Below are 23,655 nucleotides of genomic sequence, written 5' to 3' on the forward strand. Positions count from 1 at the left end.
GATCCCTTTATCATGAACACTACCCTTACCTGTGATATTTTAGTAGAAATAAGTGAATGAAACTGATAGAAGAGACAACAGAGGAAGGAAGGGAAGGAGAGAAAGCCACAAGCCGCTGCTCTGTGATGCTGAGGCTGAGACTCGCAACCACACTTCTCTGGCTTCTTTGCCGCCTGGCTCCCTGCTAGATCCTACCCGTGGGAGGCGCCTGTAGAAGACCGGCCAGGGAGGGGAGAGGAAGGAGGTGTTTTGTGAGGTCCACCTCATCTGTGGCTTTCCTCTCATGGCTGCAGAGAGCACCAGTCCTAGGACAGCCCTTCTGTGATCTGACTGTGGCTGCCAGGTGCACCCCAAGGATGCTTCCCAGGCATGGCTGTGGCCCCCCCACCCCTGCCAGCACAACCCCAGGCACCTCCAAGGAAGGGTCCCTCAGTTCTCGCGGTGGTGGCTGCTTCTTGCAGTTCCTAGTGTCTGGGTTACCTTGCCATCCACTTTTTCTTCTTCCTTCACTTGTGTAACTAATTCCCCGTAGGATATCTATTTCATGGAATTTGTAGAATGGTTTCTGTTTGCTGACCAGATGCTAGAGGATAGGACAATGAAACCGGTTCGTTAAACAGGAGAATGCACCTGTTTGGTGTCACTGAGATTGGTGTGGATCAGCTTCTTGTCTACACTGAGGTCCACACACAATAACCACAATAATAGGTGGCACTTCCAGGGCCACCTATCCCCATGTGCTAAAGCTATTTATTCAAATGTCTTTCACAAGAAGTTCATGGCAGGCAAGGTGTGAGGTGTTATGCAGACTCCTGATTTCTCAGAACCAGTTGTAAGGGACTGTCTTTATTCAAAAGGACACATTTTTAATGCTGATAAAGGCCACTGCAGGATTCTACAATAAAAACACTAAAACAAATAGTATAAACATGACTTTTTTACAACATAATTTGGCTCAAATATCTTTATTAAGAAAGGAATCCTATTCTTAATGTAAAATCTAAAAATAGCATGATGGAGGCAGGAAGCCAAAGCTCAGGGGGAAAATGACTTGTAAATGGACATGGAATATTTTGAAAATATTAAATGTGTAAATGTTTTTTCAAAGTCAAGTTCCCTTCATGCCTAAAGAAAGATTGAAATGATCTTGTAAGGAGAGATGGTAACTTCACCCAAATTAACAATCAAGAAAGGGAGCTCAATATATAAAGGGCACAAATGAACAAATTCTAATGTTGCTCAAGATCCTCTTTCATAAAAGCAGTGTTATATCTAATGAAAAGTTACTATAAAAATTAAATGTTTAATGATTCGCTAAAAGTATTTCCAATCTCCGTGGACTTTGAGCCCCCCTGCTAAGTAGAGTTTGCAGTACAGAGAGAAGCTTCTTACAGACCAGTAAAAACTGAAGCTGACTGCATAAATGCTCCATTCCCCAAACAATGGCCCTGTCTAATCCTTGTACAAAGTCCAGGGAGAGAAGGCATCCGCCAGGGAGGACGTGACATTCGTTGGGGGGGGCGGGTGCTGCAAACAATCAATCATCCCTTTCCTTGGCTGATTCTCCATCTCCTTCCGCTCAGCGTTCCTTGGAGCTGCACTAGGAGGGACTACCCCTCCCAGGCTGATATGATTATTTTGCTCATGGTGGTGGTTTTAGTTCTTATTATAAGTCAACAAATTTACACTGATACTTTTTTTTTACACATCAGCTTGGTAATAATCTTGATTTATTTGAGTACATCTCTGAAAAATAAAATAATCTTTCTTATGATCATCAAATCCCTTTCTGAGCCATGAGGCTAAGAGGCAGATCCTGGATTACAACCAGTGATTCTCAAAGTGTGGTCCCTGGATCAGTAGCATCAGCATCAGCTGGGCCTTGTTAGAGCTGCAGATTACTGGGCCAACCCCAGGTCTCCTGCATCAAGGGGGTGAAGGCGAGCGTTCTGTTTTCATAAGCTCTAGATGTGGCTATGGAGGGTTTTGTTTTTAGATGTGATACACATTTAAGTTCAAAAACTTTGAGTAAAGCAGATTAGCCTCCACAATGTGGATGGGCTTCACCCAATCAGCTACAGCCTTAAGGGAAAAAATTGAGGTCCCCTGAAAAATGAATTCTTGTCTCCAGACGGCCCTTGGTCTCAAGACTACAGCATTGACTCTTGTTGAAATCTCCAGCCTGCCAGCTTGCTGTGTAGATTTGGGACTTGTTGGTCCTGAAAAGAGCCAATTCCTTAACATAAATCTCTCAATCTCTCTCTCTCTCTCCCCCTCTCTCTCTAATGTATGTGTACATTAGAACTAGGATTCTGTTTTCTCCACTACTGTATGCTCAGTGCCTAGAACATAGTAAGGCTCTCTATATTTTTGATAAATGTATAAACTATGGTAAACCCACTGAAAAAAGGAAGTGGATAATTTGGCTCTGTGAGGGGCTCTTGGAAAACAGTCAACCCTGAGGACACCTGCACTAAATTCCTGTGAGCAATAAACCTCTCCTCAGGAATCTTCTTGAGTGTATAGATGAACCAACAGGAAATCACATTCAGGAATTGTGTTAAGTGTTTCTGAGTTTAATTTCTTACAAGTGAAAGAATGCTCGGCACTCAGCAGGCCATTCTTAAGATTCTGTTCTATCCACAGGACCCACTGTTTTAAGTGGCCTGGGCACAGTGACTGCATCCTATCATTTCTGTTATGCCTTGTATGTACAGCATGATGTTAGAGTAGATTCTTATTGTATATTGTTCTTCTGGAAAGAATGCAGTTGAAAACTTAGTCTCAAATACTCTCAATTTTAGTGTTTGCCCCAATATATCAACCTAAAGAATGTGCTTTCCTGAGTGATGGGAACAGAGCTCATGGACAAGGACACTCCCCTCCACTTCAGCAGAGGCCGCTAAGAACAAAGGCTAAAGCTTTGGCTCCAGGCTGAGGGGATTGTTTTTGAGGGTCAAGAGTCATCTTGATTAGACTATTTGAAGAGTCTGGGATCGTCATTCCATCTGCCCCATGAAATCAGAAAAAGTAAACATTGTTCAGCTGACCTTCTCCATCCCCCCACCTCCCAAGCCCAAATCAAGTTTCTTTGAAACGATGCCAGATTTTTCGTGCCGGTGGATGGATTCAGGCTGAGTGAGGGGAGCTGGTCCAAAGGTAGGCAGAGGCAGGCAGAAAGGAGGACCAGGGCCAACAGATGCCTTTGCAACAAAGTCGTCAGTCCAGAGGCTGAATCTATGAAAGTAGTTAAACTACAAAGGTACTCCTGGAGGGAAAAACACTAAGAATTACTTGGTTGGATTTGCTCTCTATTCACCTAAAACAAACAAACAAAAAAAAGCTTAGGATTTGAGGAAGTGGATTCCTCATTTCACAAAGCATCCATTTAGCTCCCTAAACTCTCGGCAAGGTGCAGGCTCTGAGGCAGGGCCTGGGGCGGGCTGGCAATCCCTTAGCCTCCACAGACAGGCTTCCAGCCCGGAGCCAGGTCTGTGTGCACACGCATGGGTTACACAGGCACTGGAAAGTTGGAGGAAGGTGCCTCAGTGGCTTCTAGAGTTCATAGGACGGCACACACACGCGCGCGGGTTTAGAGGTTAGGCAGGGTCTCCCACCCCACATTCAACTCAGATGGCAGTTCCTGTGAAACAAATTCTAGGTATTTGCTGCAAAGTTTAAAAGTCTCAGAGTAAAAAGAATTAGATCTGTAACAAACCTTATTAACAGGAAAAAATGGAATGAAAACTATTTTCTTGTAGAAACTAAGCAAAGCATCTCATTTTGGAACCCCCACACCAGAGAGAAACAACTCATTATGTACTTTAAACGTTCAGACTGTTTAAAACAACAAACACGTAAAACACACATACAACGAAAATATAATGACGTATTGATATTTCCCAAGCAAATGAATATCATGCAAATACATCTGATGATTTCAACCAGTTTGTTTCATAGAAAACAAGTAATCGTTGTCTGAGGACGAATAAGCGGTTCCAGCGCCGGACAGCTCTTTTGTTTCTGCAAGCAGCCGTGGTCGCCCTGGGTGTTTGGTTAAAACTTCTGACTAACATCCTCTTTATTCAGGTTGACTGGGAAAATATCTTCCTTTTTGGACAGAGTTGGGTTGCTTTTCAAGGAATCACTTGTTTCAACTTACACTCTTCTACTGCAGCACTCAAATTCCACACCTCCTGCATCACTCACAACTCGCTGGCTCCCCACTTCCCAACAAAAAACCACGGAGGCCCCCGCGGGGGGATGGCTCTGTATTTACATTCAGCCACACACAGCAGCATCTACCAGGGTGAGGCTGCTGGCTGTCAGCTCCTGGCTCTTAGTCAATATTTAATCGCTGTGCAGTTATGGAGAGAGAAGGAAACATTCCATCTCCCAATACATGCCTTTAATACGAAAAAAGCTTTCATTACATTTATAGAAGCAGGGTTACACTTTTCAGAAAAGCTATCAAATTGAGAAGTTGCACAATTGTTCTGCTATGGCATTTTAAGTGTATTGCCATTAACAGGTGTATAAAATGAATCATACATAATTGTGATTATTTTTTGAAGTTATTACAAGGCTTTGGGTTCACTCTACAACCTTTTCTTTGAAGGAGAAGGGTGTTAGACAAAAACCAGGCCAGACTTGCCTAGTTCAAAACCTCTTAGCTTTAGTTCAGTCTCCAGGTCACCAAGTAAAAAGCAACCATACTAATAGAAAAATCAGGTTTCTTTGGTCTTTTACTTAATGTTAAAATCTCTCCAGTTTGGGGTTTTTTTTTTTTTTTTTTTGGTAGAGATTTGTAAATAATTTTCTTAGACCCAGCACAAGGCTGTTCTAAAGGATAACTAAAGGAACAGGAGCCATTGGTTAAAGGAAAATAGTAATAGAAACTGATGGGTGCCACCCATGTTACAGGGAATCGGGAGGCTCCAACCAGGCAAAAACATTTCATGTTTCTTGTGTAGAAAATGGCTGTTCTAACAAGCTGATCACCTGAGCTGGAGACGTTTTTACCATTTAAACGAGATCTGCAGTGTTCCGTAGGGAAGGCTCATGTATTACTTACAGTGTCAAGATAAAAGGAAAATGGCAGTGAAGGTGAATCAGAGTAATAAGTATTTAAAATGCCTTAGCTCAAAGGCACACAGTTCTCTTTCATTCCTCCTGCTAACCAGCAACCAACTGAACAGGTGTGGACTTGCTCAACTGGATGACATGTGGCAGGAAACATTTCACTTCAAAGTTGCAAACTGTATTTGACGTTCAACAGTTTTTCATTGTGGGTGGGTAGAAGAGAGAATTTAGCTTTACCTCAGCTCCTACAATTCATTGGTCCTACTGATGGAAGGGGGAAGGGAGGGAGGGCTTTCCCTAACCTCCCTTCACCTGCCTGCAAAGCAGGCTTCTGAAGGGAAGTCCCAGGACTGAGTGCTCACTCGGCAGATGTTAGAATGACTGACTCTTGGCCCCCAATCCTGTCAGCATCTGGAATTTCACCATCTCTGCCCCATCTCGGGCCAGTGTGCCTAAAGCTTCAGGTAAATCACAAGTGGTTCATCAGGAAAAAGGCTGGGACTTTGTTTTAACATATTTCCAGCCCACAGCATCCAGTAGACCCGATCAGAATACCCCCCAAATATGCCAGCTCCTTTAAACCAAAACCCTCAAGAAGTTCCCAGAGCCTGAGAAATTTAACATTAATTCACTACTCAATTCAGATAGCTTCTTCCCACTTAATTTCCTAAAAGGCTCCATTCCCCACAGTACCCCCAATTCTCTGGGTAAAAGGAAATGGCATTTCAAGCATTGCGCCTATCACTAAACTCTCTGCAATTTAAAAAAATATTTTAAGTTTACTACAGGAAAATTGCACGGTTCTTTTACTATATAAAAGATGGCTTTTAGGAGTAGTGATGGGAAGTGCCACAGATGAGGTGCAGACTCAGATGCCTGGGGCGTGTTTGTTAGGGGAGAGACTGATTTTCCTCAGGCTAGTCCTGACTGGATTTCCACAAATGTTTCCAAACTCCTTCCCAGCCCCCACCCCACAGCACTGCCTCCAGGTGGCTACCTGGGGGGAGGCCATCCCACCTGGCACTGGGCTCCTTCCTCTCCAGGTCCGGGTCAGCTGCCTCTGCCGGTGGCCGAGTGAGAGGCTTCCAGTCTCCCAGACCTCTCTTCATAGCAGTTACCTCGGTTATTAAGGAACTACCTGAGGAACTTCTTTAATGTCCATCTCCCTCACCAAAATGAACATGCCACTTGGGCAGAGCTCAGAGCCATCTCCCCTCCCCAGCGTCCAGCGCCACACAGCAACTGAATACATGGCTGTTAAGGAAGTACATGAACGGGCAAGAAAAAAATCCCGGAAGGCACTGGGTTCTGCTGCAGCCTGACCGCCTCTACTATTCCCTACCTGACCTGATCTCCCTTCCTGGTCCTTCAGATGGCAGTTTCTTTTGTCAGATGGCCACAGATGACACTATTGCTGAATGTGGCCCCAGGACTTCTGCAGGGAAAGCTCTCTGGGTATGCTGCCCACCAGATGGCAAGGGCTCTGAGGCGCGCCCCACTGTTCATGGTTTCCTGTCACCTGCTGACCCACAATTCTGTTCTATATGTAAAACAACTTATGAGGAGCAGCTAGCTCAGGACTAGGTGTCAAGAGAGCAGGAATGCACCATTTTCTCTCTCAGAACCTCTGCTCAACCAGAGGAGCATTAAGACTGAATCCTTCAAACTGACATACAGGGCAAGTTTTTGACTAGTCTTAATGGACCAGACAGATTTATTCGAAGCAAGCATAGGGATATTGGTGGGAACCTTTAAAGCAAAGGGAAGAAACATAAAGCTATGCATTTATGTTCAAAAGAATAATTAATTAGAAGTTTTCATTTATGAAGAATTCTCAAACAGCAGCATATGGGTATAAGCAGATACTGTATAACTAGAGATTACAGATGGTCGGATGTGGCCATAGCCATTAGCAAAGAAGACAAGCAGTTATCATGTGATGAATGGCAGAAAGGCTAAATCCCAAGTACCTGGTGTAGCCGTTTTACTAGCTGAAAGTAGAGAGCACATGGCCCTTGGAGCCAGCCAGACCTGCACCAGCTCTGCGATCCTGCAGTAAGCCTCAGTGTCCTTGTCTGTACAACGGGAGTAACAGCATCCACCCCACCTCACCGTGAGCATTAGGCGCAGTAAGTGAAAAGCTGCCAGCTCAGTACTTGCCCAGAGCTGGCACCTGGTACGTAATAGCTGTTGTTATGATCACTGATGCAGGTCTAACCCAGTCTCTCTCAGGTTCTCACAGCATCATTACGCCCTTCGGCAGCACCTGGCACATGTGTGTGCTCATGGGATTTATGTCAGCCTCCCTGCCTCAGCTGTAAGCTCCCTGAGGGCAAGAATCGCCAGGACCTGACAGCTCCATGTGAGCGTCTGCTCACCCTTATCCTCCATCCCTAATACATAGTAGGCATTCGATATAGGTCTACTGAGTGAATAAAGCCATGAGGAAAAAATAACGGCATATATTATGAAAAGACTTGGCAGGGGTGTCTGGGTGGCTCAGTTGGTTGAGTGTCAAACTCTTGGTTTTGGCTCAGGTCATGATTTCATGGTTTGTGGGATCGAGTCCCAGGTTGGCAGCACCGAGCCTGCTTGAGATTCTCTTTCTCTCTCTCTGCCCCTCCCCTGCTTGCTCTTCCTATCTCTCTGTCTCAAAATAAATAAACTTTAAAAAAAAAAAGGAAAAGCTTGGCAGACATTATTTTGTGGACTCTGCTTTGCTGAAAAGCTTCACATAAGCAATTCTAAAATCTAGCTTGTATTCCAAAATGAACTCAGAGAGTTTACTCCTTCAAAACTCAGAGACTTGCTGCTCTTAGATTACACAAAAGCAAGATTTCTACAAAACAAAGAATGGTTAGAAGACAGTCTTTAATTCACATTAAAATTTACATAAGATTTATATCATACTAGTTGTTTTTATCCCAATAGTTACAAGGAGGCCATGACTACTATTATGGGCAAGGTCCATCTGATTCCAGAGCCAGCTGATAACCCCTTCCTCATTAAAGTCTCAGCAGCATCATGAGCACACGTCTGGACTGGCATCAGAGGGCACTGGGGTAATGCCTGAGACGGCAGCTCAGGCTTCAGCCCAGCATTTGAGTCTTGGTATTTGCATCACCAGCCATAAGTTGAACTCTATGTGGTCCAATTAGCTTTGATCCTTTCCAAGGCTGCTGAGGTCACCCTTAGATCTGTCCAGTCACCCCATAAATGGGTACCATGAGTAACAGGGCAAGGGAGTAGAACGAGGGTGTGTGGATAAGATGCCCTGGGCAGATAAGCTATGAGGTCTCTGTGTGGGATGTCGATGTTCTGTTTACGACACATCCAAAGTCTCTCCTGCTTTGTGCGCTTATTTCCTCATCTGTATAATGAAGAGGATTGGGCCAGGTGAGCTCTAAGGTCTATTCCACCTTTGGTATTCAATGATTGTTTAAGATTCAAAAACCTTAATGACTTCCACTTAGTAGTATTGAGCCTACAGATATCGTATATGAACGTTGAGTCATAAGTCAAGAGACTGTTTGCTGTTATCAGCTAAGATTCCTGATTGGAAAGCCATAAAGACAACACTGACCAACCTAAACTCACACAGACTCAACAGGAGGTGGACCCGGGAGCAGCAGCTGGAAACACGGAGAGAGCAAGGGAGTCAGGGAAGCTTGGTTAGCAGAAGCAGGGACATGGTCCCTCACGGGAAGGGTTTGGCAACCGTCATCACTGCAAGGGCCTCTGGCTCCTCCTAAGGGCCTTGCTGTGAGTGCTCGAGACCCAAAGTCCCAGAGGGGCTCTTCACCTGCGGCAGCGCCAAGGGAGGGAGAATCTGCAGCTGAGGTTTCCAGAACATGAGTCAGTCACTTGCAAATACCCTTCCAGCAAAATCACACACAGCCGGGAAGGGATAACTCCCTAAAAGGAGCACGGGCACTATTAGGAAGGGTAACTCATGCTGGGCGCAAAGCCCATGAACACCCACCATGGGAGGAAGAACCTAAGAACAGAGGTCAGTGATGCCAAAGTAGCCTATCCTCTAGCACAGCATCTAATGAATTTCAGGAGAGAATATACACTGAAGCATCTATTCAAAACACTGTGGTCTAGAAAGCACTGTTTCCAATGTGATTTTATGGGTTTTGCTGAAAGAAACATTTACTTAGTAGTATCATAATCCACAATACATTGAACATGTAATTAGTAAAAGAATTCTGGGAAATTTAAACAAGCCTAAGAGGAAATCACTGATCCTGTCAGGCCAGGCCACCAAAAGTAGAGAATGACTAACCAGGAAACCCTCTTCATGAGGAATCACGGAGTCACGGGGACATCCTACTGCTGACGAAACTATAGGTGTGCCCATTAGTAGTTTAGTTTTTAAAATTCTGATGATTCCGTCATCATGATATGTCCATTTCCTTTCTTTCCCATTTCTGCAAGCATCTCAAACCCCTTTCATAGTTATTTCTAATCTGTGAAACCTCCCAAATGTATTCCCATGACTTATCACTCATTTCACATCTTGTGTGGCATTTGTTGCCCAGGTCACTTATAGCTCTCTCTAGTCAACTGTAACTTACTCCCTCCCTTCTGCCTGAACTTTCACGCCGTCCCACAGAGCCTTTGCAATTCCCCCAGAAGCTTAACTTATTTTTTTTTATTTTTATTTTTTTTAGAAGCTTGACTTTAAAGAAGCAAACCCCCAAGCCCAAAAGCTGCTTCCTAAAGAACAAACAACAAACAGAAGATTTAGATGTCAGTGAGCCAAATAATATTCCTAAGGACAGTGACAACCTGTGGCTGTTGACAGCCCACAGGAAAGTAGACGATGGGTAAGCATGTAGTTTATGCCATGCTGGGAAACTCCCAACACAGCTCCTCATGCCTGCCTTCCTGAGTAGAGCTGTGCCCTGCACAGGGCTCCTCTCTTTCTCTGCCCTGCGATTCTGTTTCACTGCACACCCGTTCCCCATGGGGCGGCAGCAGTCTCCACACAGGCGGGACTGAGGAAGGCAACCCGGTTGGAGGAGGGTCTAGACTTGTCTTCAAAATCATTTATATGGGCACCTGGGTGGCTCAGTTGGTTAAGAGATTGACTTCCACTCAGGTCATGATCTCACAGTGAGTTTAAGCCTCACATGCGGCTCTGTGCTGTCAGCACCAAACCTGCTTTGGATCCCTGTCTCTCTCTGCACCTCCCTCACTTGTGCATACACACCCTCTCTCAAAAATAAATAAAATAAACATTTAAAAATGCATTTAGAAAAAGCAAACACACAGTGGAATATTTGCTTAGGTTTCGTGTTCACTTGGGATGAGTTTGTGGGGAGGTATGGGAGCCTATGGGGGACCCAACTCTACCCTCTCTCAAGACACAGCCTTCGAGGGTAGATTGCTTATTACCATTGTTGACTAGTTGTAATATCTTTTTAATTGTAAAAGCTATTATAAATCCAAATAAGGCCTGTAGTTTAGGTAACAATATGGTGTCAATGTTCATTTCTCAGTTTTGAGAAAAGTGCCACAGTTCTAGGAGGTGTCAACCTCAGGAGGAGCTGGTGAAGGATGGTCATGAACTTTCTGTAGTATCTCTGTGACTTTTCTGTAAATGTAAGTTATTCCAAAATAAAAAGTCATTTTTAAAAAGCTAAGTGAACAGTGTTTCCTATTTTTTACTAAGGGAAGTGAATCAAGACCCCAAACTTTTCTCATTTGTTTGACATCTGTATTGACTTTGTACTGAGAGCCAGTAGTTCTAAAGAGGAAAAAACCCAAACTTTCCAACTTCTATATTTTCAACAGGATATTATGTAGTTGCAGCTGGAATTAATACAATCTAAATATGATTTGGCAATACTGAAATTTCATTACATTCCCTATAACAAGAAATTTTATTAAAACTCACCCCGACCACCACCCCTTGAATTAAATGGTCTCAGAGGAGTTTCCAGATAAAAGAACTGAGGCCACATAACCTGCATGTGTGTGTGTGTGTGTGTGTGTGTGTGTGTGCACGCGCGTGCACGCACACGTCATTGTTTAAGGTGACCTGTTCTTAAAAAGTTCCTCCCTTTTCATTATTCATAAATAATGAAAAATGAATCATGGAACATTTCCAAGAATCCAAATAAAAACTCAGTTTTTGAACTGCTTTGAAGATGAAAGAGAAAAGTAAATTCTAAGTAATGGGATGTGTGTATGAATTAAGTAAAATAGAATAAGGTGTATATGTTATCTCTTACTTCTTTTCCCCTCTGGATGTTATTGTTTCAAATTATTTCAAACATGGAAAGGCTTAGGAGCAAGTTTCTCTGGTGTCCGTAAATCAGAAGACTTCATGAATTTTTTCTTCCTAGCATCTCTCATTTCTAGTATCTCACCAGACCTCTTAGCAAGCCACCTCTACCTCACCCAGCTCACCCCCACTTCAGAAAAAAAGTCATGTAACCTCTCTGGGTCTCAGTTTTTTCATCTGTGAAATGAAAAGGTTGGGTTTGGTGTGAGATGAGAAGCTGGTAGTCCAGAGGCCATATTTGGGAGAGCTGATATGTATGTTAGCTCTACAAAATTACATGTTGTGTTTTTTTTATAGTTACATGCCAACATTTCAAATTCAAGATATTTGCCATAAAACCTTGGTGTTGGGGTTCTTCTGTTATATCCGAATGCTGAGACTACATTCTGGCAGCAAATCAGCCAGTGTGGAAGAACAGCTCCCATTTAGGGCTGGGGCACACCCTACGGGTCACCCTGGTCCTGCTCCCCCTGACCTGCTGCCCTCATTAGTTACCCACTCGGCCTCTGGGAGCATCTGGGTTTGCCATCCTTGCCACGGAATCTCTCCCAGCTCTAATATTCAGATTCCCAGTGTGATTGTTTATTAGTAAAACGGGATTCTAACTCGGCCGCCAGCACACTGGCATTTCTGTAAGGGTCTTACTCATGTTAGCACAACACCACAGCTGTACACTGGCTTTCTTGAGTGTTTCTATATGAAACACAAGAAAAATAAATCTAATATTGAAACCACATACCAGAGTAGAGCGGGTAGTCCAAAAGCTTTAAAATTACTGCAGCCCCAAGTTGTTCTCCTAGAACAAGATTTGACTTTAAGGGCTATTTGGGTCAGACTGTGGGGCCACCGTAGGCTGGGTAACAACCCTAACAGGAGATCACTGGTTACATAATTTAAGCATTCAAAAATAACATTCCAATGGTCTTCTCTTTTACTCCTTACCAATTTTAGAGTGGGAATAAAAAGGGCAGAGCACTTAAGACACAGTTGCTCATAATAAAATGTCAGACCAGGTCAAAATGGACCGAAAGATTATGTAAGATTGCACAAAGAAAAAAAATTGTCTGCAATTTTCATAAGTGGTATAATTTTTAGCTAGTGGTGCCATGAGGCGAAAAACAGAAGGCTAAATTGGTTTTGAAACTATTTGAAAACATGTTATTTTTATAGGAGTGGAGATTAGCCTTTAAGTTCTTTTCTAAGAAGACACTGTGCAGGTTCCCAGAGGTCCAGGCCCTTCTTCTTTTGGAAATAAGTTTAACACTGCTCTTTCTTTGCGTGGTGAAAGGGGGTACAAGTTATTATGCTGCTGGACTTGACATTAAAAATGCCCCAGTATTTTGTAACACAGAAGCTTTTCTCGTACTGTTTTTATTTTTTAATGCTCTAACCTCAAATCTAAATTTGCAACACCACTGGAGATCTTAGGAATTATGAGGAAATTACCTCATTCCCTTCAAACTTTTTTAGACAGCAAAATTCTTTCCATATATGGCAAACCCAGAAGGAAGCAGAATCAAATTACATTAGTGTGGTTGTTGCCTTCACTTACCTGTTGTTTTGTTCTGAGCATGCCTACAACCTATTAGTGAACGGGGGACCCCTGGCCACAGATGGTGGGCCAGGGAGAGTGCCCATCCTTGTCTCCCCATCACCAGGTGGTCCATGAGGGCACCTGGCCAGGAGCCCTGATCATCAGAGATGCCCAGTCCTGGATGAGCCACTTTTATACAGACCTTGAACTCGTTCTCTACAGACAGGTGACATGCACCCGGATGAAAGGAAGCAGAGTCAGGCTGAGGATCACAGTGGGGGGACCCTAGAGGAAAAAGCAATAGGCGTGCACTGCTGACGGGACAACAACACGCCAGATCAGCTCGCCTGCGTCCAGGGAGGGGATGACAGGCAGTCTGCTGCTGGAAGCTTAGCTGTGAGGCTGTAGAGACCTTTCTTTACTCTCTGCCTTTTGTCAAGCACCCTGAAAACCAGCCTCATCCACCTGGGCAGGTGGAGCAGCACCTAGAAAATCCCACCCCACACATTTTCTTGATAGAAGGTTTTTTTGTAATATTTTGTAAAAACAAAAACAAAAACAAAAAACCCCCAACTTTGTGAATAACTCAGACATTCATTTCTATAAGAAAGAGTTCTGAAGGCTCAATCATCTCAATTAAGCCATGGGCAATAAAACTCTCTTGAATTGATAAATTTGCAGAAATCAGCTGCTGACGAATGCATGGATTCTTGTAAACCATAAAAATTGAAGCTTTTTAAAAATACATTCACTATGCTAATATCCCAAGGAAGAAAGATCCACAATCATTTTCAAGAAGCATAAGTACCAAGAAGTAACTTTGAGAAATGGAAGGAAATAAAAGAAGAAAAAAGATGAACATGATATTGCTGATGATGGATATACCAGAAAGGTCATTCAATTACACATAAATATAAAAGATTTGGGTGGAGACTCAGGGGTATCAGTAGAATGTACAGAAACCAGTGGCAATTGTCAGGAAATCTGTTATACAAAACTAGATAGGAGAGAACTGGTAACTCTTTTGCTTCAGTAAGTTTTGCTTTAATATGACTTTAGTTTCACACAACTAAACATTTCACAAGTATGTTTAAGAAACCATCGACCTGGAGCTGAACAAACCCTGGTTGAGTTCCCTCCTACCACCTGAGTATTTCCTAGCCTAAGCCATCATCTTTTGAATTATGTATGCTTTCTGGAGAAAATCCCACCAAAGTAGGGGAAAATGGGAATAACCTAAAATGACACAAACACTAAAAAAGAGGTCAGCTGGGGAGAATAAAATCAGTTTAAGTATGTGCAGGAATGAAAACAGAGAAAAACAAGTGATAAAGATTGGTGATAGAACATGCTTGACATAATTATGTAACAAATATATAAGGAAAACATCACAACAGTGAAGTAGTAGCCAAAAACAAAGCAAAGAAATAAACCAAGAGCAGCAGAAACAATGAAAGCTTACAGATTTGATGGGCTTGGTTAAGTGAAGGAGAATGGATATTACAAGTGTCCTGAACTTGACAAGAAGAATCAGTGATGGCTCAGTTCTACAAATTTAAATGGGAAACAGAGAAACATCATATGAGGAACATAAAAACCCAAACACATCTCCCTTTCCTGACGTCCATTTTTCTGTTTCTTGTTCTCACCCACATTCTGACAAAGCCTGATGTCCTAATGGAAACACTTTCATGGGCTGCTGCTGAACTCCACAAACGCTTAATTTTCTAGTTTTTTCTTGGTTTTATTCTTTTCCCCTATGCGGGGCTTATAATCAACTATTCATTTGAAAGTCTATTTCTCCTTGTAGGTGAGCTGCACAGAGATCTTCTCTCCCCTACCTTTTTGAACCCAGGCTCTGCCTCATGGTCTGACAGTCAATGGAAAGACTTAGTCCCAAAAGTGACCTACAGAAGGGTGAGCCTGAACCCTCGCTGATCCCCTGTCTGCCTCCTAAAACTCAGGTGGCTCCTTGCAAAGTTCTCAAGTGCCTGTCATCCACTGGCCCCATAAAAGGGAAGGACTCTGTTACCTCAGTGGAAAGGAGGCTGGACAGATGGAAAAAGGAGCAATGGTGGAAAATCATCAACCCAGGGAGAGCACTGTTCTGCTGGTAGAGATATACATAGTGATGAGCTAAAGTCTGAATGGAAGAAAGCAGTTTTATACTTGTCTGAAAATGTTGGTTTAAAAAAAGAAAAAGAGTAACGAACAATAAAATAAAAACTTTTGTCAAGTGCTAAAAAGTAGAATATACTTCCAGACTTGGTCAGGCTGGAGCTGAAGATGTTGCATGAAGTTGGGTAAAGATGTTCAATCTCCGGGGCGCCTGGGTGGCTCAGTCAGTTAGGTGACCAACTACTACGGCTCAACCCAGTCTGTGGGTTCGAGCCCCGCGTCAGGCTCTGTGCTGACAGTTCAGAGACTGGAGCCTGCTTCAGATTCTGTGTCTCCCTCTCTCTCTGCCCCTCCTCTGTTCACACTCTGTCTCTCTCTCTCTCTCTCTCTCAAAATTAAATAAACATTAAAAAAATTAAAAAAAAAAAAAAGATGTTTAATCTCCATAGACCTGTTCTGCCTTTGAAAATGATGAGGGTTTGATGAGAAGACCTCCTGGATCCTTTCTACCTTTAAAATCCTATTACTTTTCTATTAAAAATGTTCAATTTCATAATTGACACTTGAATTTCTACAGAAGCTGTATGCAAAATAATCTCCCAATCACCGACAGTATAAAGTATCACCTACCCTACCTAGTAGCTCAAGGAGCATAAAGCTGCTAAGGCAAGAATTTGCAGAAGCACTTTTTGTTAAAATTCTTGGGACTGAATTTCAAAAGTAAGAAAACAAGATCATTCATGCCTTCAGGGGTAAAGGTCTAGGAGCCAAAAATTTCTATTTTTAAATACAAATGTCATAGAGTTTAGATAATCTTTTAAGGTCTTTCTTTTAAGGAAGGACCTGGAGTTATTATCATTAGCACTTGGGCAGATAAGAGACACACCCACAAAAAGATAATTGAGAACATAAGACAATGTCACTGCAAGAGGTTGGAAGCAGAGTCAGAAATTGACAGGTCTGTTTAAGTTTTGTCAGGCCTGAGACTTCAGGCAAATCCTGAACCTTGCTGGGCCGCAGTATTATCATCTCTAAAAAAGGAATCATTACTGCTTTATTCAAATTTTAGGTGTCATGAGAATGAAATGTGATAATGAACATGAAAACACGTTAGACTGGGAAGTCTTTTCTGAAAAGCTAAGTATGGAGAAGTGGTACACAAGCGGAATAAAAAGTTCAGAAGAGCGGTTGCTCAGCGCTGAGATGAGCAGGTACAGTTTCTTAAAGAGGTAAGTCCCTGAATCAGAGCGGACCATGAGAAGCAAGTGCTGGGCAGGTCTGTGGATGGCAGCATGTGCACCTGCTATGAAGCCAAGGGCTCATGCTGGGTTTTCCTGAGTGAAGTAATAAGGAATGGCAAGCCCAGGATCTAGACTTGAAGGCATGGCCGAGCCAGACATAGATGGTGGAAGGTGACAGGATGTCAGCGGTAAGGTGATCAAGTTGCTCAGTGAATATGTGATGAGAATGTCCATATCTGTTTTACCAGTACGCCCTGTCTTGAAAAATTTCCTTAGGGCATCTTAACAGACACTACATGCAGACTAGTTGGTAGGCAAAGATTTTCTTTAGCCCGCCTACAACCCTTTCAAAGGCTGTTCCACTACAGGATGAACCACGTGATGGTAGTTTAAACACCCGCCCGCACAACCCCAGAACTTGTAGTTTACCTGCAACCTAATTTTTTTAAGTTCATTTATTTTGAAAGAGAGAGAGAGAAAGAGCATACATGCACGCGGGGCTGAGAGGGGACGTGGAGAGAAAAAGGATCCCAAGCAGTCTCCACCTCAGCGCAGGGTCCAACATGGGGCTCAAATCCTTGAGATCATGACCTGAGCCAAAATCAAGAGTCAGACAATCAACCGACAGAGCCACCCTGGTGCTCCTGCAACCTAATTTTGTTTTTAATCCAACCATGTATTTCTTTAAAGTCTTGAGAACATACTAACGAATAGAGCAGTCTTTGCAGCTCTTAGACAAATATCAACATAAATTAAAAAGACAGGCAATGATGACATTAAACATCTCAGGGTAAAAGCTGAAGCACAGAATACAGCTAGTCCTGGAAATTTCTGGTTCTGATTAAAAAAAGAAAAAAGAGATTTACCAATGTTATGTAGTGTTCTGTAACTAACAAGGAATAAGAGATTGCTGCACCCCGGGCTGCCAAATCACATGACTTATTAAACTTACAAACTTTACAATACTTTGTAGGAGTAATAAAGACTTCTTGATTCAGTCTATAAAAGTGGGAATCCACATAATTTAAACATAGGCCCAAGTAACTACAGAAACAAACCACCTGGCCAGTCAAGCTCTCCCAGTGGTGTCCCTGATAGAGACAAAGTACCTGGGCTGTCACTCTTACAGAATAATACATTGAAAACCACCTGTAATTACTACCATTTGAGGAAGAAATGTACATAATTTAAAGTTTGCTACTAGTTAATGTACAAACAAATAAAAAGACAAATTATTATCAAGTACTTTGGAAAAAACTTCATCAGGAGAATTTGCTTTCAATTAACACATCGATTAAAATTATCCTTATCTTCTCATTAAATGAGGAAATGTACCTGTCACAGGCACTAAAAATAATAAAACCATAATTAAAACATGTTGGATCTACAACTAGAACTCTTGAATTTAAAAATGGGGTTTTTTTTTTTTGAACAATGGGTGTAATGACTCTGGTTAGGTGTAAGATATGATCCTCTTACTCTCATTGTTTTAAGAGAGAGGAAAGCAATACCCCCAGTCACCTGAAGAGAGAGGTTTTTAAGTCCCCAAGGACATAGATGGAACAAGGCAACCAGTGGGAGAGGAAGCCAAGGTAATAGTGAGTGCATGAATAATCATGGAGACAGAAGCAGCTTCTTTGGAAAACAGGCATCTTCTAAAGTTGCCTGCTGTATGATCAAACCATTCTACTCCTAGGTATTTACCCAAGAGAAATGAAGAATACGTCCCTCTGAATGAATGTTCACCACACTTTCATTCGTAATAGACAGAAACTAGAAATGGGGAACCCAGGCGGTTTAGTCAGTTGAGTGCTCTACTCTTCATTTCTGCTCAGGCCACAATCCCAGCGTCATGGGATTAAGCACTGAGTTGGGCTCTGTTTTGATTGTTAAGCTTGCTTAAGATTTCCTGTCTCTTCCTCTGTTCTTCCCCACTCACACACAGGCTCTCTGAAAAGTGAACAACAATAAAGAAATTAGAAACAACTCAAATGGCCATCAACAGGGAAATAGGGTATATCCATAAAATGAAACACTACCTAGCAACAGAAAGTAGTGAGCTATTGATATATACAATAATATGGCTGAATCACAAAATATTACATGCTGAGTGAAAGAAGGCAGACAAAAACTGAGTACACATTATATGATCCTACTTACATTCATTTTGGAAAATGCAAGCTAACCTGCAGTGATAGAAATGAAGACCAACAGTTGTGAAGGACAGTTTGGGGGTATTACAAAGGGGCATGACGATACTTTTTGGGGTAAGAGACATGTTCATTATCTCGATTTTGGTGGTAGTTTCACCGGTGTACTCATGTCAAAACCCATCAGATTGCATGTTTCAAATGCGTGCAGTTGATTGTATGTCAATTCTACCTCAACAGTTTTGGGGTTTTTTGGTTTTTTTTTTTTTGAAAAATCAAAAATCAGAGTAGAGGGAGAACAAAGAGGGTAAGTTTCTGGACAGAATAGGCTCCTTAACTGTGTGTGGCCCTTGATGGGGCCACATACCTGCTGCGATGCAAGCCCAAGGCAGCTACTGTGAGAAACAGATGGAAGCCAGATGAGCAGGGGCTGGCCAACGGGAGGTGGCACTTCTAGGGGTAGTTCTGGTGACTGGGTTGAACAGCCCCACCTCCCCATGTATGTCCCAAGCTACAGGGATGAGACCGTGGAATAAAGAAACCTTGCTGCCCTCAGGCTCTGACATCAAGGTTGGGGGGTTGGGCCACCCAAGACAATGCATATTTGTCTCCAGGACAGCAGGATGTAAGGTCACCAAAGTGTTTCCTTCAGGGACTCCCTCTGGTACCTCAGAGCTCTGACCCCAAAGACAGTCTTGGCACCATCCTAGCCGGTCCTCTATGGCTGATACCAACAGAGAGGTAAGCCGCTTAAACCCTACGCGAAGGGAAGGTCAGCCTTAGGGTTTCAGTGTTGTGTGTTTTTAAATTTGCCTCTAAATTTTCAATAGATTACGGAAAGCTGATGGTCAACACATTTTTGAGATCGTAGTTCTTTCTTTTGAGTGTTTTGCTGCAGTCATTATTCCATCAAAACAAATCAAAACTAAACCATGTTTGGGAGAAGAGATTTATAAGTAATGATATGTTGCTTATCCCCTGATTTATTTCTGTCCTTAATACTCACCAGGGAAGCATAAGACGGGATTTGTCACATAAGAAACCTACAGAGGTAGAAGCCTCTTTCCTTCCCTTTTACTTCAAATTGGTTTTAGCATTAAAATGAGAAAAAAACATAGTCTGGAATAAGAAGAAAAGCTTTCACAGGTTACTTAGTGGACCCTTACGCAAATCTCTTAACTTCAGTGGGCCTCAAATTTTGCAACTGTAAAATGTGGGGGTTGGTTTAGGTCTGGGTGTGTGGGTTGAATAAACCAGTAAAACAGTCATTCATTCATTCATCCATTCATTCATTCGTTTGTTCAGTATTCGCGAACCTACTGCATTCCAGGCAGTATCACAAGCACTAGGTTACAACGATTAAAAGACCTCTGCAGTACAAGTTGATTCTAAAGAGACCACAAATGAAGGAGAACCAAACGAGATGCCAGGTAGTGATAAGCACTAAGAAAAAAACACAAGGAGTGCCTTTCCTTACTTTGGGGAGGGTGGTCAGGGATGTGAGAGCTGAGTAGTCTGGAATGATGGGAGGGAATAAATAAGCCTCCTGATTCCCGGGAGAGGCAACCCTATGAGCAAGACCCTGAAGTGGGAAGAGCTCATTTGGTTCTCTTCACAGAAGGAGAACCTACCCCTCTTTTTCATTTTAGATCCTTCCTCCCAGGAGTCTGCCTTAATTCCTTTTATATGTATTTATATACAGCTTTTAAAAAGGAATAAAAACGGGGTGCCTGAGTGTCTCAGTTGGTTGAACATCCAATTTCGGCTCAGGTCATGATCTCATGGTTCGTGGGTTTGAGTCCGCATCAGGCTCTGGGCTAACAGCTCAGAGCCTGGAGCCTGCTTCGGATTCTGTGTCTCCCTCTCTCTGCTCTTCCCCCACTCACGCTCCGTCTCTCTCTGTCTCTCAAAAATGAATAAGCATTTTTAAAAAAATTAAAGAGGAACAAAAAGGGGCACCTGGGTGGCTCAGTCAGTTAAGCATTTAACTCTTGGTTCCAGCTCAGGTCATGATCTCACCGTTCATCAGTTCAAGCCCCACATTGGACTCTGCACTGGCAGTGTGGAGCCTGCTTGAGACTCTCTCTCAAGTAAATAAATAAACTTAAAATTTTAAAGACGAGAAGAAATGTTTGATTTGAAAAACCTATTCCAGATAGGCTTTCTCCTCTACATGATTCCTTTGTTATTCTCAAGTTTCTGTCCTCATAGTTATAAATTCTCCCACTTATCCCAGACAGGAGTAAGCAGGATTCAAATCAGTGTTTTTCAAATTTTATGACAACCACCCATAGTGAGAAATAAATTTTACATCATGACCTAGTGTTACATAAAACCAAAGCAGAAGTTTTTAAAAACCAAGCTTACTGTTTTAATTTCATTTCTTTTTTAAATGTTAAGGCGATTTCATGGGTAACTTACAGTATGAAAAACACTACTCTTAATTGACACTGGCTGGTAATTTTGTTATGAACAAACCAAAAAATGATAAAATTGATTAAACAACCTCAAAGGCTCTCCCCCTCCCCCTTTTTCTGTACACACACTTGCTTTAAAGAAACGGGTTCCATATTTCTCTGTGTTAAGTGTGGAGGAAATGCCCAGAGGAGACATTTTCAGGGGGGGTTGGGTGGAGGGAAGGGAACCCAAATAATGCAAATTATTCAATAGGTGAGGAGACACCTTTGGTGTCAAAGATTGCCCAAGATAAGATTCACAAAGTCTTCATAGTAATGTGTGTGTGTGTGTGTGTGTGTGTGTGTGTGTGTGTGTGTGTTGGGGGAAGGGATGGTGTTAAGTAATTAATTAAATTTTAAGTTCTTACAGGGAAGTCAGTCTGCACCATACTTCACCTCACCATAATTCAAGTCTCACATAGACAGATGTGTAACTGTATCACAGAGAATCAGATCTTGCATTTAGCACACAGCACACATGTGCTCAGTAACATTTTGTTTAATAACTTTTAAATAATGGGGTTCATTGCGATCATCAGATCTTAACTTTGCGTGTACACCAGTTATTATATTCTCCCGGAATATATAAATATCATGCAAGAGTAAATGAAATGTGTTTATCTTCAAGTCATTGTTTAAGTCCAGGGAGCTTAATCAGGTATTTTTCTCAGGCACTAAGTGGGAAAAGGATGTTTTCCATTGCAAGGTATAAGAGATAGGGTTGGCTGTAATGGAAAGATTCCACGTCTGCTAGTGGCCATGGTAAACAGCTGGGATTAAAATGAGTGTGCTAATTTAATAGGTAGTTTCTCAAGGGACACTAACCAGTGGGCTCTGTCAGCCCACGGCTCTCTCTGATAGAAACCGTGCCAATTTCTCTGTGAAACGTGGTTACTGTCCTCACCCCTGAAGTCAGAAGTGCATGCACCCAATTTCCAGTAGCCCCAGGGCCCTGGATCAGAAAAATTACACCTGCAAGCAAGCATTCTCCCACACTGCCACACAGCTGCCACACACAGAAAGCAGCTCATTGAAACCGTGTGCCCTTCAGCCCCATTTAGGGACATCATTAACGATTTCAAATTACAACTGTTGCTTTATCTCCAAACAGTGATAAATAGCGGAGCTACATTCATGACGCTCTTGTCATTGATTTGCTCCTCTCTCGGGGGCAAAAAAGATGTTGAGACAAGTGCAAAGCTGCCAGAGCTTCTTATTATAGATGCAGCCCTCCTTCTCTCCCTCTCTCGGTTCCACTTCAGCACCCCTCCTTCTCTGGATTTCCTGAACTGAGGCAGTAGCCTCCAGTAAGGAACTGCAAGTGGCTCCTTCTCAAAACAAGGACTTCACCAGACAGGCTGAGACGGCAGAGGCAACTACCACTCTCTCACCCGAGCAGGTCAATGCACCCCATTCCCCAGGTCAACAACAGGTAGGGTCTCAGAAAGGAACAAAGTCTTAGGGGAGGGCGGTCACCCATTCAAATCCAGGAGCATCTGCTTAAACGCGAGACGGAACAAACCCTGCTGCCATTCCGGAGGTGCGGGCAGGCGAATGTGAGCGTGTGCACAGGGACAGCCCACACACGGGTAACGTGGTAACGAAGGGAGACCCACCACGCTTGACAAAGCCACAACTATTACGACTTGAAATATCACCCGCAGGGCATTGGCTACAGTGCCAAAATCTCCCCGGATTTATTTTCAGGCAAGTGACTCACAATCTCGTCTCCGTAAGTAATTCCATTAAAATGAGTCGCTGGTTCCACTAACTCGACTTTCCTCTGCCCTCTGGCTGCCCCTCCCTTCTCTCCGCCCATCCTGCAAACCCAGACAGCTCACAGACTGAGCAACCGTACCCCAGGGGAGCAGAAGGCAGGCTCTCAGGCCCGGCCCCCACCCTCGCGGAAGGATGAATGGGGCCGAAGACGGGTGGGAACGCCAGCAGGACGCGTGCTGGCTGTGCGCGCGGTGTGTACGCGTGTGTGCGCGCGTGGGCACGCACCCCCGGCCAACTTACGGAGGTGGAGTTGGTCCTCGCTTGGCCCTGGTTCCGCACCTCCTGCTCCCGGAACTGCAGTCCAGCCAGATGCTTCTCCAGTGCCTCCCAGTCCATAGGGGGCACCGGGGGCTCCTCCGGGACGCACGTCCCGCCGTCCGTGGGCTGAAGGCAGAGGACCCCGGTTGCCGGACCCCGGCCGCCGCGTCGGCTCCGCGCTGGCTGGGGCTTCTGAACCGCCCGGCGGGGGCCCCGAGAACCGCTGGGCCGGCCGGCCAACACCACCACGTTTCCATTGTGCCTGAGGTCCTGGGGGTCGTGCGGGTGGAGGTTGCCGTTGGGCACCGGGGGCGGCATGGCAGTGGTGGCGCCCTTGCCCCCGCCGCCGCCGCTGCGGGTCCTGGCGCTCACGTCCCCCGGCTCCCGGGCCGGACAGTGGTCATCCCGGTAGCCCCGCTCGTCGCGCTCGTCCTCCTCTTCCTCCTCCTCCCCGTCCTCCTCCGGCGCCCACTCATCAATCACCTTCTTCTGGTAGACCGGGAAGGGCTCCTCATAGTCCTCCAGAGCAGACACCAAGTCCAGGCTGCCCCCCGGCGACGACGAGGATTTGCACTCAGAGCAAGGGGTCACTTTGGTGGAGTTGGACTGCGAACTGGCGCGGCTGCTGCTGCTGCTGCCGCTGCCGGCGTCACTGCCTAGATCCATCCCATCCTCTCGGTAATCCTAGAGGGGAGGAGGCAGAGAGTGAGCTGCCGGGCCGAGCCCGCTCCGGCCCCCCGTC

General features: G+C 43.9%; 1 protein-coding gene and 1 long non-coding RNA gene across 4 annotated transcripts in view; one reads left to right on the forward strand and one right to left on the reverse strand.

Annotated features, from left to right (window-relative positions):
- The window catches only part of LOC115292071 (schwannomin-interacting protein 1), a 727,630-nt gene that overhangs the window by 96,555 nt on the left and 607,420 nt on the right, over positions 1–23,655 (reverse strand). For all 3 annotated transcript variants that reach the window (XM_029939972.1, XM_029939973.1, XM_029939974.1), the window contains one exon: positions 22,896–23,597. In XM_029939972.1, coding sequence (XP_029795832.1) covers positions 22,896–23,597 — 702 coding nt within the window. The remainder of the gene's footprint in view (positions 1–22,895; positions 23,598–23,655) is intronic.
- Positions 22,254–23,655, forward strand: part of LOC115292072 — a 30,561-nt gene continuing 29,159 nt past the window's right edge. Inside the window, exon 1 of the long non-coding RNA XR_003908788.1 lies at positions 22,254–22,308. This is a non-coding gene — a long non-coding RNA (uncharacterized LOC115292072). The remainder of the gene's footprint in view (positions 22,309–23,655) is intronic.

This window comes from Suricata suricatta, chromosome 5, assembly GCF_006229205.1.
Source record: "Suricata suricatta isolate VVHF042 chromosome 5, meerkat_22Aug2017_6uvM2_HiC, whole genome shotgun sequence".
NCBI classification, from domain to species: Eukaryota; Metazoa; Chordata; class Mammalia; order Carnivora; family Herpestidae; genus Suricata; species Suricata suricatta.